Here is a 13,689-nt window from a genome sequence, read left to right as displayed (position 1 = left end):
AAATTATCATTTCTAGATGCGATATGCACTATAGTAGGAGATTCAGACATACCGCCTTCGGGCTTACTCGCAATGCTTGCAAGATAATCAATCGGCCAGTCTTAAGCATTTCAACCAGAATCGGTGAATGTTGCACTTGTTGTGTTATTGTAGATGAAAGCCTAGACACTTATTTAATGGGGGCACAATGACTTCAGTTTCATTTTTAATGACGCTTGTATTGAGCTGAACTTATTGGCCATATTACTTTATTTAAGCTTAAGAAATTTTGTTAATCTAGGCCAACAGATTTGGACCTTTTGGAGATTTATGCTTGGTAAGCTCAAGCTCAAAGGCAGAGTAAATAATCAATTTGTAAACAGTGCATATCTTGGCCTCTTGAATCGTGATGTAAGCTTATCAATTCCCTGATAATGATATTTTTTTTTGTCAGCAACAACAAAATAATAACATAGTACCATTATTGTATCATATTGTTGATATAAGCTTTAAATAGTTCATCAAAAACTTATTTGCAGTAGAATAAACCACACCATACTTAATCATGGCAGAAGACAGGACTCAGAGTCAAATGTCCAATGGAAATACTGATGATACATTTGAAAGAGATTTGGAAGAAATGCTGGAAGATGGTCCAAATGTAAATGAAGCCAGTTCAACAGTACTTGGTGGAACTCCAAATAGGATGTCGTCATCTTATCCAGGCTCTAGTAGTTCGTATGGTTCTAGTGATAAACCACAAATGACACGTTCCTACACAATGCCTCCTGGTCTGTCCCTTTTATCTTCTACTTTCCTTGTTTTAACATTATTTTCATGCTCTTTTCCATTAATATTTCATTTTGCAAGGTGATGATGATGCATAATTCTGTGGCTTGGAAGAACAATTGTTTAAAAATTGTATCAACTGTTAACAACAAAAAACAATTCAAGTTATCACTACCGGTATACTTTAACTTAAAACTTTATAACTTCAACATTTATTGATATTGGATTCTTTTGTCAGAGCTTTGAATAAGGCCTGTTCAGTTCTTTGCTGCAAGCCGCTGTGCTTTGTATTTATAAATTGTTCCAAGCGCTTGGTACCGGTACCGGTACCAATAAAAATCATTGATAAAATGGGTTAGGCCCAAAAGCTCAGAAATTTCGTCTTTCTGCCTATACAAAGCTTGTAACGAGCTTAAACAGTATCTACAGAGGTATGCTTATCATCACCTAAGCTTATTCATTTTAGTAAGCTTAATTCGTAATTATGTTAGTAGCTCATTAATATACCTTTACATCATTTTTTATCTAAAAAATATCAGCTTAAATAAAGAACAACCAAGGCTTAAGCTTGATCTCATTACATTTGTATCAGATATGTACCAATGCTTAATTCTATTCATTTCGAAAAAGATTAAGCTTATCTTTTTTAAATCCATAATTTAGTCCATATTCTATAATTAATCTTCAAAAACCTTTTCAAAATTTTACTGTAAGCTTAAGCTTATTTAAAGTAACATGAACGAGTACATGTATTTTCAAACATGTTAAATTTCCTAATGAGCTTATTAGCTCTATCAGCTCCAACTTACAGTCATCTCATCAATCTTGCATGTTTTTTTAATATCATAGCTTATAATGCCGTGGAATGGATATTTGAGAAAACCTGCATATTATGTCTTGCAAGAGATTAAACATTAGAAATGAATATGGAAGACCAAATAGGCCATTAATTATCTAGGGTGATTTGAGACCTAAAAGCCTTGTATTGACTCTTTATCAACTACCAAAGTACATGCAGGGTTGCATTTTTACAGAGCAAGTTGTTCCTTGCCTTTTTGGAAATTTTGAATGTGAGCAACATTCTGTATCGATTTGCTTTTTATGTTTCAGCCACAAGTAATGTTCCATTGTCAAATAATCACAATTCAAGTAATACCAATGACTTTGTTCCTAAAACCATGACACATTCGGCTCATTCTAAATTTGAAACTATTAAAGAATGGAGCTTGAATACTTACAAATGCACACGTCAATTTCTGTCGGAACGTCTGGGAAAAGGATCCAAAACAGTTGACGTGGAAATGGAAGGACAGATTGAAGCTTTAAGGGATACACAGCGGAAATACTCAAGAATTCTATTACTAGCCAGAGCAATGACCAATCATTTTTATCATGTGGTTCAGACACAGCGTGCAATGGGGGACACATTCTCAGAATTGGCCCAGAAATCGCCGGAGTTGCAGGAAGAGTTTACCACCAATTGTGAATCTCAGCGAGCTTTGGTAAAAAATGGAGAAACTCTTTTAGGTAGGATTTGAAGCTCGGTTAGATTCATTTGCTAACTGTTAATTATGAAATTTGGGTTAATATTGTTTTTTTGCATGAATTTTTCAAAAACACTTATAATTGTCAAAAACTGAAGTAACCTTACACTATCAAAATATAATGAACCAGTTTACCATTAGTGTTGTTATTTAGGACTTTTAGAACTAGACTTTAGCTGTGTAACTTTTATATGCCAACATGAAATGTGGAGCATATATTGGTGTTGCACATTTTAAGCATCACAATTGTATACATTCTGGAAGTGACAATTATTGATGGATTTTAACAAATCTTGATGAAATTGCTTTTTATCACCCCAAGATGAACACTATTGAAAATCCAAAATATTGAAAATAATTTGATATGAATTATTGCCCTTGCTCTTAAAAATATATTGAAATTTTAGTTCGTAAACGTTCCAAAGGGCAAAATTCTTGACCGATTTTGACGGAACTTATTGAAATTGTTTATAACGCAGGGATGAACTCTATTAATAAAAATGAAAAATATTTAATATGTAATGTTAATTAATTGTATTTCAGGCGCTTTAAATTTTTTCACCTCTTCCATCAACACATTATGTAATAAAACAATGGAGGATACTTTACAGACTGTCAAACATTATGAAGTAGCAAGGTAGGCTTTTAATTTTTATATTATTATCTGAGACCCTAATCAATGTGTGCTTAAATATTTCATAATGGAATATCTAGTAGGCCAGTACAAATGTCTTGGCGCTTCTCTAATTGCACACAATTAGGTGCAGAAGAGAAGAGCACGATTTCTCTCCTTAACAGTACATTAAGGCTTTGCACTCTTTTCTTCATTGCACACAGCATGGTTTCACCTATGAGCAGAAGAGTAGGACAGTGAACGTCATACCTTTCAAATGGTTTCCTGAACCAGGTACAGAAAGTACCACCATTTTCTGTGAAATGGATGCACCTTAACTTGAAAAATGCAAAAAAAAATCAGAATTCTTTTGTCTTTGTTGATGTAGATTAGAATATGATGCATATAGAAGTGATATGGATTACCTGTCTCAGTCCCCTAAAGATTCCGCCATGGTCCAGAAATTAGATGATTCCAGAAGAAAATTTGAAGAACACAAGTTAAAGTTTGAACGATTAAGAGGAGATGTAAACATTAAACTGAAATTTTTAGAAGAAAATAAGGTAAACTTCTTCTCATTGCATTCTCATTCATTAAAGGAAGGAATTTGCACTCGCTTCACAATTCAAAATTCTGGAATACTTATATGGAAATTTTACCTGAAATATTTAAATGGAAATTTTATTTGAAATATTTACAGGAAAATTTTATCTGGAATATTTATATGATCATTTTATCTGAAATATTTACATTATTTACAGGAAAATTTTATCAGAAATTTTATCTGAAATATTTACAGGAAAATTTTATCGGAAATATTTACAGGAAAATTTTATCTGAAACATTTGCATGAAAATTTTTTCTGAAGTTTATACAGGAATATTTTTTCTGAAGTTTATACAGGAATATTTTTTCTGAAGTTTATACAGGAATATTTTTTCTGAAGTTTATACAGGAAAATTTCATCTGAAATATGGTTATTTGCATGACAAAAGTTATCATAAAATTTTCTTCTACACAAAAATTCATATGAAAACTCTATATATTTTGCAGGTTAAAGTCATGCATAAACAGTTACTATTATTTCATAATGCAATATCAGCTTATTTTAGTGGCAATGAAGCAGCTCTAGAGAATACCCTGAAGCAGTTTAACATTTCCCTTAAAAGACCCAATGCTGAAAAGCCATCCTGGATCGAGCAATAGTTAAGTTTTTATGTATAATATTTCACTGCATTTCAGGTGCTGACATTTTCATTAAGTTAAATTCCCACTGTCAAACAAACTGCTGACATAGACAATTCTCTGACAACATTGTTACTTTGACCATCATTGATGCACTCTGCCAATTGTTGCACTCTGACATTATTGTCTGATAATTGTGATAATGATGTTGCTCTGACAATGATGATGCTTTGACAATATTGATGCACTCTGACATTATTGTCTGATAATTATTGTTTTGACAACTATGTTGCTCTGACAATGATGATGTTTTTACAATATTGATGCACTCTGACATTTTTGTCTGATAATTATTGTTTTGACAACAATGTTGCTCTGACATGACGTGTTGCTCTGAAAAAATTGTTGCCATGACTAATATGACTTTTATAGTTGCTATATGGTGTAATGATGTGGATTGCTGACAAAAAGACCACTGTTTGCAATTACCTAGGTAAAAAATCTAGCTCAATATTTAGGGAATGTATTATGCAATTTTTGTTTGTCTTTTATATTTCTTTGTTAATGTCAGCACCTTTGTGTATTCCATGAAATCCAATTTCATTATTGTATTTATATGGCACTGACAAATTGACCAACAATGTATCTTAATATATTCCCCTGGGTCAGGTCATCAAGTTTGCATCATGAGCATCATTACTCCATGCTAAATGATCAACTTTGATTGAATTTGAATTTCTTGAACATTGTTTTCTAAAAAAAAAATTGAATGTATGAATTGGCCCAGGGGGATATGTATTAAGGTGGTTAAAATGGCTAGAAGGGTAAAGCCATGTACTTGTATTTTACTACTAGAAAAATTTGTTTAGAAGTGATCCACATTAAGTAAAAAACTGAAAAATAAATTCTTCCTGAGTATACAGGAATTGACTTTTTTTTTGACCCAGTTGAAATTAAAGTGGATTAGGTAGGTTTATCATATTTATGCTTGTCAAAGAGTACCAGCACTGAAATAAAGAGGTGTAAAAGGGGTATATCAGTGATCAATTTTGTCATAATATAAACTATTAAATTGTAAGATATATTTAGCCTGTTTTCTAGGTTTGTATTTTCATCTTTTATCATTAGTAATGATTTTAGTCATTGCTTCTGTAGTCCCTTTAATGGCTGGGATAGTTTCATATACTTGATAAGCATTGAAAAAGGACCATGCTTTTCAAGTTCTTTTAGCCTTTGTTAACTATGAAAGTGTAATAACGATATCTTTCGTAGAAATGCTGTTTGACAGAATAATTAGGTTTCTTGATATTTGCTGATGGTCTTAAAACCATGACTTGAAATGATAGTGACTTGAAATTGAGTTTTATCACCAGCTTTTAAGAACCCTTGGGAATCTTTGATTCAAGGATTACAAAGAAAATTTCTATGCCAAGAAAAGAATATGTCTTGAATAGTCACATCATAATCTGATCAAGTAGAAACTGCATATGTTAGACTGGAACTGCAGACGGAAGCTATAATCTTTCTTGATATGCATTCAAACACTGGACAACTCTTTTGGGATCCCTAATTCAGAAATTTGGGAATCAGACCTATCATAACCATTGCATTGACTAAATATATTGGCATTATTGACATTAGTAAACCTATATTTGTTGTAATAAGATGGGGTTTTGTTAAGATTTTTTAATGAATTGTATAATTTTATGTTGTGGCTTATTTAGCTCCTATTTTGTTGTGAATATATATGTATTAATTAGTTTTAGAGATTCAACACTATTATTTAAAGGGTTAAAAAAAATGAATAATCTTTGGTGGGCACATATAAATAATTTTTAGTTAAATAAACAATATATGTGATCCTGCACATCGTATCAGGTATTAAGATGCACTGCCCAGTAAGAAGCTGGCAGTGAAGTATTAAAGGGGACTCAAATCTGGATATTAAATTCACTATATCTTCTATAACGGAGAAAGCTATTGAGATGGAATTGGTATCAAGATGTAGCTGATGATGTCAGGAATCCAAATATACTAATAGCTCTACACACACCAAATGCTACTTAATACCTGGTTTGATGTGCGGGGTCTCATATTTAACCTTTGCTAAAAAAAATTCTAGTCTCAGTTCTACGTTCAGTTTCTCTTTTTCCTGTTCTGTTAAGGAAAAAGTGTAGTATAAATGCTAATCAATTTATCACAATAAAATCAAATTTAAGGCTATCATATAACCTCATTACTAACTTGAATATGTTTTTTCAATATATTCACATTCCAATCTGTACATTTATTTACCATTCTAAATTATGTACAGTTAATTTGCAATTAATGTCATGTACTAATAAAAACAAAGAACTTTTTTTTAGTGTTACATGCTTAAATTTTTTTTCATGTGTCCATATCAATTTTCATCTTCACAATGTCATGCTGTGTCGTATACCTTGACTTCAATAGTCACCTATTTGTATACGTTGGATCAGAGCACTGGAATAGAGAGAAATATGGCATGACTTTTAGTCACGGACTCTTAATTGGCTGTATTTGCTTGTGTACAAACCAACAAATGACCTAGATTTACAAACTTCTGTGATATAAGAAAGGTGGCCGATGCAGCCAAGGTATAAGACACAGTTTGTAATAACTTGATTTTGTGAAGGTGCTTCCAAGGTGTTAATATTCTCGGTGCAGTTTTTACAAAGAATAAACAGCATAATATCAGTTATACGTATGTTGGTCAATAAGGCCTGGGGGCTATGACAGTTTAAAATGTGGACATTGTGTATTTACCATCTCTTTAAATTTTAATTTAAAAAGTGCTTTGAATAGCTGAAATTTAAGCCTATTCGTTTGAGAAGCAAGTATTCATCTCTATCAATTTATTAAACCACCTTTTTTTATTGTAATACTTATTTGATTTAAAATATGATTTGTTTTTGTGTATGAACTTTTATAACCATTTTTTGTTTTCGCTAATTGTTTTTAATTATTATTAAATAAATTATCTTAATGTTTCTGCTAATAGAATAAGTGAAAAGCCATATTGTATTATTGTATCTATATGACTATTAGTCAGTCAATCCCAAATTCCATCAATTTTTAAAAATTGAATTAAATTTTTTAATTATTTGTGAATATGCAGAAAACATTTTTGTCGAAATTGTATTCTTTTTATAAGAAAGTGGACTGTTTGTTTGGAAAACCCTGACAGATGCATCTTAAGAGTGAAAAGCAATAACTATTCTCAAACACTATTAATTCTGATTAGAATTTTTTTTTATATTTCATTTCACAAAAATTCAATAAATTTTCAATTATGTGTTATTGGTCTTGGAATATTCATGCGTCCTTAGAAATAGAGGGTTATACAAGAAAAACACTTCTCTCCATGAAATGCGGCTAACTTTTTGAACAGAAAATTCCACTCTATCATGCCAATTACTTACTGTATAACAAATGAAATTTTCATCAATACTGTGATAATTCTTGTGAAATTGATTAGCACCTTGTAATTCAGTTAATTCTTGTAAAATTGATTAGCACTTTGTAAATCAGTTAATTCTTGTGAAATTGATTAGCACTTTGTAAATCAGTTAATTCTTGTAAAATTGAAAGCACAATTATTTTAGCCAAGGTTATATATGTGCACAAATAAATGAAGAAGGCATAATATATCTGCAAAACTACCAAGTATTAAGGTTCTAGTCCTCAGTATTATGGTTATATTGTTAAGTTATCCCTCACTGTTGTACTGCTACAGTTTGTACATATTTCTATTTATGACCACATCTTTCTGTGAAATTTCTTAACTTGTTTCTTAATTTTGTTTATCTTTAATTTTTTTTTTAATATATGTTATCTCATTGCTGTATATTTACTAAACAATAATTGAGCAATTAAAAACTTTCAAGTCATTCCTTGGTGTTTCCCATCTTCACATTGGTCAAGGTATTGCAAACTATGACTGGTCAAGGTATTACAAACTATGACTGGTCAAGGTATTACAAACTATGACTGGTCAAGGTATTACAAACTATGACTGGTCAAGATATTACAAACTATGACTGGTCAAGGTATTACAAACTATGACTGGTCAAGATATTACTAACTATGACTGGTCAAGGTATTACTAACTATGACTGGTCAAGGTATTACAAACTATGACTGGTCAAGGTATTACAAACTATGACTGGTCAAGGTATTACAAAAGTCAATGTTCGTGTATCACAGAATGCAGTGATTTGATTGGATTTCAAGCCAGCGAATACAGCCAGAGCCATTGACGGAAAGACTGTAAATAAACATTTTGTCTTATCATTCACATATGTTCTGTCCAGGGTTTTGATGGGCTGTATCCAACAGAGTACAATCCAATCAAATTAGAATTTTGGTAGATAAGTTTGCTGTCAATAGTATCTATATGACTATATGAAATTACGGACAGTGCCTTTAATTATGTCTACAATAATGAATATATTTATAACTTTTCTTCATCCTAATTCCGGACACCATGCATGAATTCTTATATCCTTCGCTTATTGATCGAGTTCAACTTGAACCATAGATTTTCAGATAATATTATTGATGAAATATATACAGATTAAAATTTTGTATCTATAATAGTTCAGGAAACATTTTATTTTTGAAGATTTCCAATTTTATTATTGTTATTTGCCAATGATGGTTAGTCTAGCTGGATGTGCCTAGCCTAAAATAGATCATTTGTGTCAATGCCGCTTAAAATTGTGTTTTTCCATAAAAATAAAAGTTTTCATTTTACACACAATGTCAAAAATGATGTGTATACACACACTTTCATTCATGGCAACTCTTCATGAGAACTCAGATCCAGATGAACTAAATTTAGTAGAACTGAAATTACTCATTCTGTTGACAATGAAATTAGAGGTATCGATAAAACGATCCACACAATTTTTCAAGCAGGATTCGCTTCTACTGTCCAATCTTTGGCCAGGTTTGTCTATACATAAATTAAAACACAGATCATTCACTTGATGTATAGCTTGCTGCAATTTCTGTTGTTCACCAACTTCTTGAATGAAACGTTGAACTTTAGGATCTTTCAATGCTGACTGATCCATTTTAATACCTGTTTACTTTCTAAATTAATGTTATTCGATGATTTCTTTTAAATACAATGCTAAACTCTGAAACAAATAAAAAAATTAGTGAATGAATATTAACTAGGACCTAAGCCGAGCCCCTACTCTGACTTCATTGAGCTTTGAATTGAATTTTTTCTCTCATTTCATAAATATATTCAAATAAAAATTTCAGCTGTAAGATAGCATTGGTCTTAGAATGTCTTTGGGTCTATAGAAATATAAGATTGAATGATTTTACGTTTAAAATAGACACACTTCTCTCCCAGTAAATTCACTGAAAATGACCTAGTTTTCAGACTGAAATTTCCCTCTGTAAAATAATTTTCAGAAATAGATCTAATAACTTTTCATCAACCCAAACACAATCTAAGACTCCCAGTAGTATTTTGTTGCTGATATTTCAAGTTCAAAAGAGTACCGGTACCTGACATTTTAGAATATTCTACTAGTAAGGTCTAGTAGTCTTAGTTTGGAAAGGAAAATCTTAAAGGGATACTACGTCTTAGAATAAACATTAAAATAAAAATTTCAAACTTGGCCAATAAGAGCATATATTTATCAGTAGATATACCTGTTGTCATAAATAACATAACAGTATCCTTATCATATAACCTGATAAATCCAAAAAACTTAATAAATATGCAATTAAATATTGAAAAACGCTTAATATTATGATTTATGAATTTTCCAATTTCTAGATTTTACAGGGATTCTGTTGTAACTTTATGACACCAGGTAAGTTCACTGATGAATATATACTCATATTGACCATTCTTGAGAACTTAAATTTTATGTTCATTCTAAGACGTAGTATCACTTTAAGTTTTAAATAGTGACAGCGTTGACCTATATAATATATGTTGTTGACACTATATTCTCCACATTTGCCATATTTTTATTAATATTGACTGAACTTCAAGGACCTGTGGCCTAGTTGACTTCAGAGTAGGCCTAAGACATAAGAGTAGGCCTAAATCTACCAAGGGTGAGAGTAAGCATAAATTAACTGATAACCAGAAATTTCAATTTTATGTAGGCCTACTTAATGTTTAACAGAGAGCCTGAAATACAGAATTAAATAAGTTTCAAAACTTTACTTACAGCCAAAACTATCATCAAACTACCGCTGTCGGTCAAATCAACAACAGGAACATGATGCCATTCACAACTTCCGGGTCGTTTCGTGACTTTGTATGGAAGAGTTGTTTAGTAACAACTGGGTATTTTACATGTTGCGAGCTTTGATATTCGATATCAACATTATAACGTCTGCGTTTACTAGCAAGGGTTACAGATTTGACGTAGATGAAGATTAATATCTACATCTACCAATAACTTTCAATTGTTTCTCCGTTACACGTCAGTACGCCAGTCAACACGTTAAACACGTCACACGTCAATGCTACCTTTAAATGTAAGAGATGGACACTACATTGTGTTCTTACTTCTTAGCAAGACGAGAGTTTTGTCCCTTGCTAAATTTTAATCTAATTATTTTTATTAAGCAAAATTATTTCAATGTAAGGTATTTACCTCTAGTAATTTTCAATTTAAGTAATGTTGATTAACTTTAATCACTTTTTATATTTTGACATTTGATGTCTTATGATTTTGCTCTGAGGCTATGTTGTGCCAGGTCATCCGCCATTTTGGGTTGTTTGTCAGATCAAAAGCCTTGATACTTTTTCATCCCTGTTAAGATATGTTATTCAGTATTTGTTAGCCCGCCTGCCAGTAATTTTAAGATACTGAACTGTTAACTCTACGGTGTAGTTGAGGTGGTTTTTCTTTTCTTTTTTGGTTATGTTACAAATCTCAGCATTGTAAGCCATATTCTAATAAATATACAGTCAAGTTTCGTGGAAACCTATTATTCGTGGATTTCCGGAAATGATTAATAATTTTACATGAGCGACCTTGCGCGACCTCCGCATTAGTTTGTTTTAATAAACATGGGTTTTCTGTACAATATCATCGAGAAGAATCAATCCAGTATTTTCAAGCAAAGTAAAATGTATTAATGTATACTTTGACAAATACAAAATGGCGGATTTCACTTATTACCAAACGTCACCATTTTTTATCGGCCGAATTTCCTTATAATCCCAAGCGCTAATCGGAATTCCAAGTGTCGTCTGCTAGAATGTAGTCCAACGAATGAAGTCACATGATCAACTAGCGGATTCCGTGTCAGCAGAAAATTTCTATGGAACACAAAGTGGACCATATTTTTATGTTGTTTCAGTGACTTTTAGCAATAAATCACGCTACGTATCTTATTTTGTCAGTCGCTATTTTTTTTTAAATCGTTCTTCTTTGAAGGAATTGTCACTAGTTATAATGAATTAATATTTAAGATAAATACTAAGAGAAGTTAATTATACCACCCGGTATCCATACAACACGTTTTTCTCGACTTATTTATAGATCAAACATTGTACACGAAAATAGGTGACGCATTCTGCCGCCGTTGCCGAGTTGGTTGCTCATGAAATATGGGTCAAAGTGAAGGATTCATAAAGAAAATCGAAATAAACCAATTTTAATTATTTTGTAGAATATCTGAGGAAACATGTAAGACATAAAATTTTTTTTTCGTTTTTTTAACTTTGACGAAATTCGGTTTTGAATCCTTATATCCACGAAAATAGGTTACACCACTGTATCAAGGAACAACTCTTGTGTCGTCTCCGTTAATTACATGGTGTCAAAAGTGGAATATGGCAAGAATGACAAGCGGATTCTTCAAGAATAGGCCCCTCTACTAGAACACTACAACTAGAATGGCAGAACACAACAGTTTGGAAGATAAGACTTTCCACGATATGGCTCAAGAACTGGATAGGCTCAAGAACCAGATTTAAGAACAAGATCTGTTGATCAGGCAACAACGACCACAGCAACCAGTCTTTGTATCAACTAGTCGTCGCATCGACAGATTCCGGGGTTAAACAACATTCTTAGGGAATGGATTAGTGATGTCAAAGCACGTTCATTAAGATTTCCACATCGAATGCTATGGACATTTCTTACATCGGCTATGTGGAATTTGACATTTCAGTATCCAATCGGACATTCAAAGCAGCCTTTCTAATAGTGAAAGATCCAACGACAAAGACAATGTGTGAAAGAAAAAGACATATTCCAGGTGTAATCGGCTCAAATGTATTTAGGGACGTTTGTAGTTTTGTTAATAACAATCATACAAGTATTAATTTTTCAAATGTTTGGAAAAGTGTATTAGCTTTGTATGAGGAAACTAGAGTTTCCAAATCTAAATGTAACTTTATTTGAGAACTTGTTCGAGTAGCTGATAATATACCTGTATTGATACCTGCTCGTTCTCTTCAAGTTATTCAAGGAAGTGTAATGAAGTCCAAGACACCATTCACAGCAATAACAGAACAGTTGGTGACAAATCCATTGGAGAAAGGACTCCATGTAGGACCAGCAGTGGTAACAGTAAACTCAGATGGTGTAATTCCTGTTCTACTAGGAAATTTTTTAGAGAATGACATCTACATTCCTCCAAGAACTCCCGTTGCAGCTATCTCTACAGGAACACTTGAACCTATGTTTGATGTAGTCAACGTCAGTTCAGAGGAAGTTAAGATAATAGTACAAGTACCAATATTACTGAAGATCTCCTGAAGAAAATGGAAATTGGTAATGGACTTTCCAGAGAGGGAAGAACGAAATTGGGTGTTATTATCAACAAACATCAATCTGCTTTCAGCAAATCGGAAGACGATATAGGATATGGTGATCTTGTGAAGCACAGAATCCTCACTACAGACAATATTACAGTCAACGTACCACATCGCCGCATACCACCTCAACATTGGGAAGAAGTTAGAGAGTACCTCGCCAAGAATCTAGAAGCTGGATAGATCCGTGTATCTTCAAGCCCCTATGCCTCACCAGTTGTTCTTGCTCGGAAACGTTCTGGAAAACTTTGCGGATGCTGTGATTACAGATTGCTGAACGCCAAATCCCAAAAGGATGCTTCTCCTTTACCCAGGATAGAAGAAGCCTTGGATGTTCTAAAAGGATCACAGTACTTTTGCATTTTGGATCTTGCCCATGGATTCAACCAATTACCTGTTGCAGAGGAAGACATTGAGAAGACAGCCTTTCGTGTTGGTACAGGAGGACTCTATGAATACACCAGGATGCCTTTTGGTCTCACAGGAGCTCCTGCGACATTTATGCGTCTCATGGATAAAATCTTCGGAGATCAGAATTTCCAAAATACTTATTGTATTCATGAACGACATCCTTGTATTTGGATCAACTGAGGAAGAGACATCGAAACATCTAGACATGGTACTCTCAAGATTGTCAAACTTCAACCTTAAGGTGAATCCTGAAAAGTGTCACATGTTTAAGGAAACGGACACATGATCTTGAGACATGGACTCCTACCAGACCCAGAGAAGATAAGTGCTGTAACTCC

The 13,689-nt window shown here is 32.7% G+C and overlaps 2 protein-coding genes across 2 annotated transcripts; one reads left to right on the top strand and one right to left on the bottom strand.

Annotated features, from left to right (window-relative positions):
* Positions 1–544: 544 nt before the first annotated feature.
* LOTGIDRAFT_171807 (hypothetical protein) lies at positions 545–4,131 on the top strand (the record flags this gene model as incomplete). The annotated part of the gene is made up of 6 exons (XM_009048374.1): positions 545–640; positions 1,198–1,199; positions 1,919–2,295; positions 2,856–2,949; positions 3,314–3,488; positions 3,979–4,131. The coding sequence occupies 6 exons, from the start codon at positions 545–547 to the stop codon at positions 4,129–4,131; spliced, it is 897 nt and encodes a 298-aa protein (XP_009046622.1).
* A 4,859-nt stretch (positions 4,132–8,990) lies between these two features.
* Positions 8,991–9,188, bottom strand: LOTGIDRAFT_60038 (hypothetical protein; the record flags this gene model as incomplete). The annotated part of the gene is made up of 1 exon (XM_009048373.1): positions 8,991–9,188. A coding segment is annotated over one exon (198 nt), but the record flags the coding sequence as incomplete, so codon positions are not given.
* Positions 9,189–13,689: the final 4,501 nt, after the last annotated feature.

This window comes from Lottia gigantea (genome assembly GCF_000327385.1).
Source record: "Lottia gigantea unplaced genomic scaffold LOTGIsca_120, whole genome shotgun sequence".
NCBI lineage: Eukaryota > Metazoa > Mollusca > Gastropoda > Lottiidae > Lottia > Lottia gigantea.
Note: the sequence above shows the minus strand (reverse complement) of the source record. Positions and strands in the feature narration are given on the sequence as shown.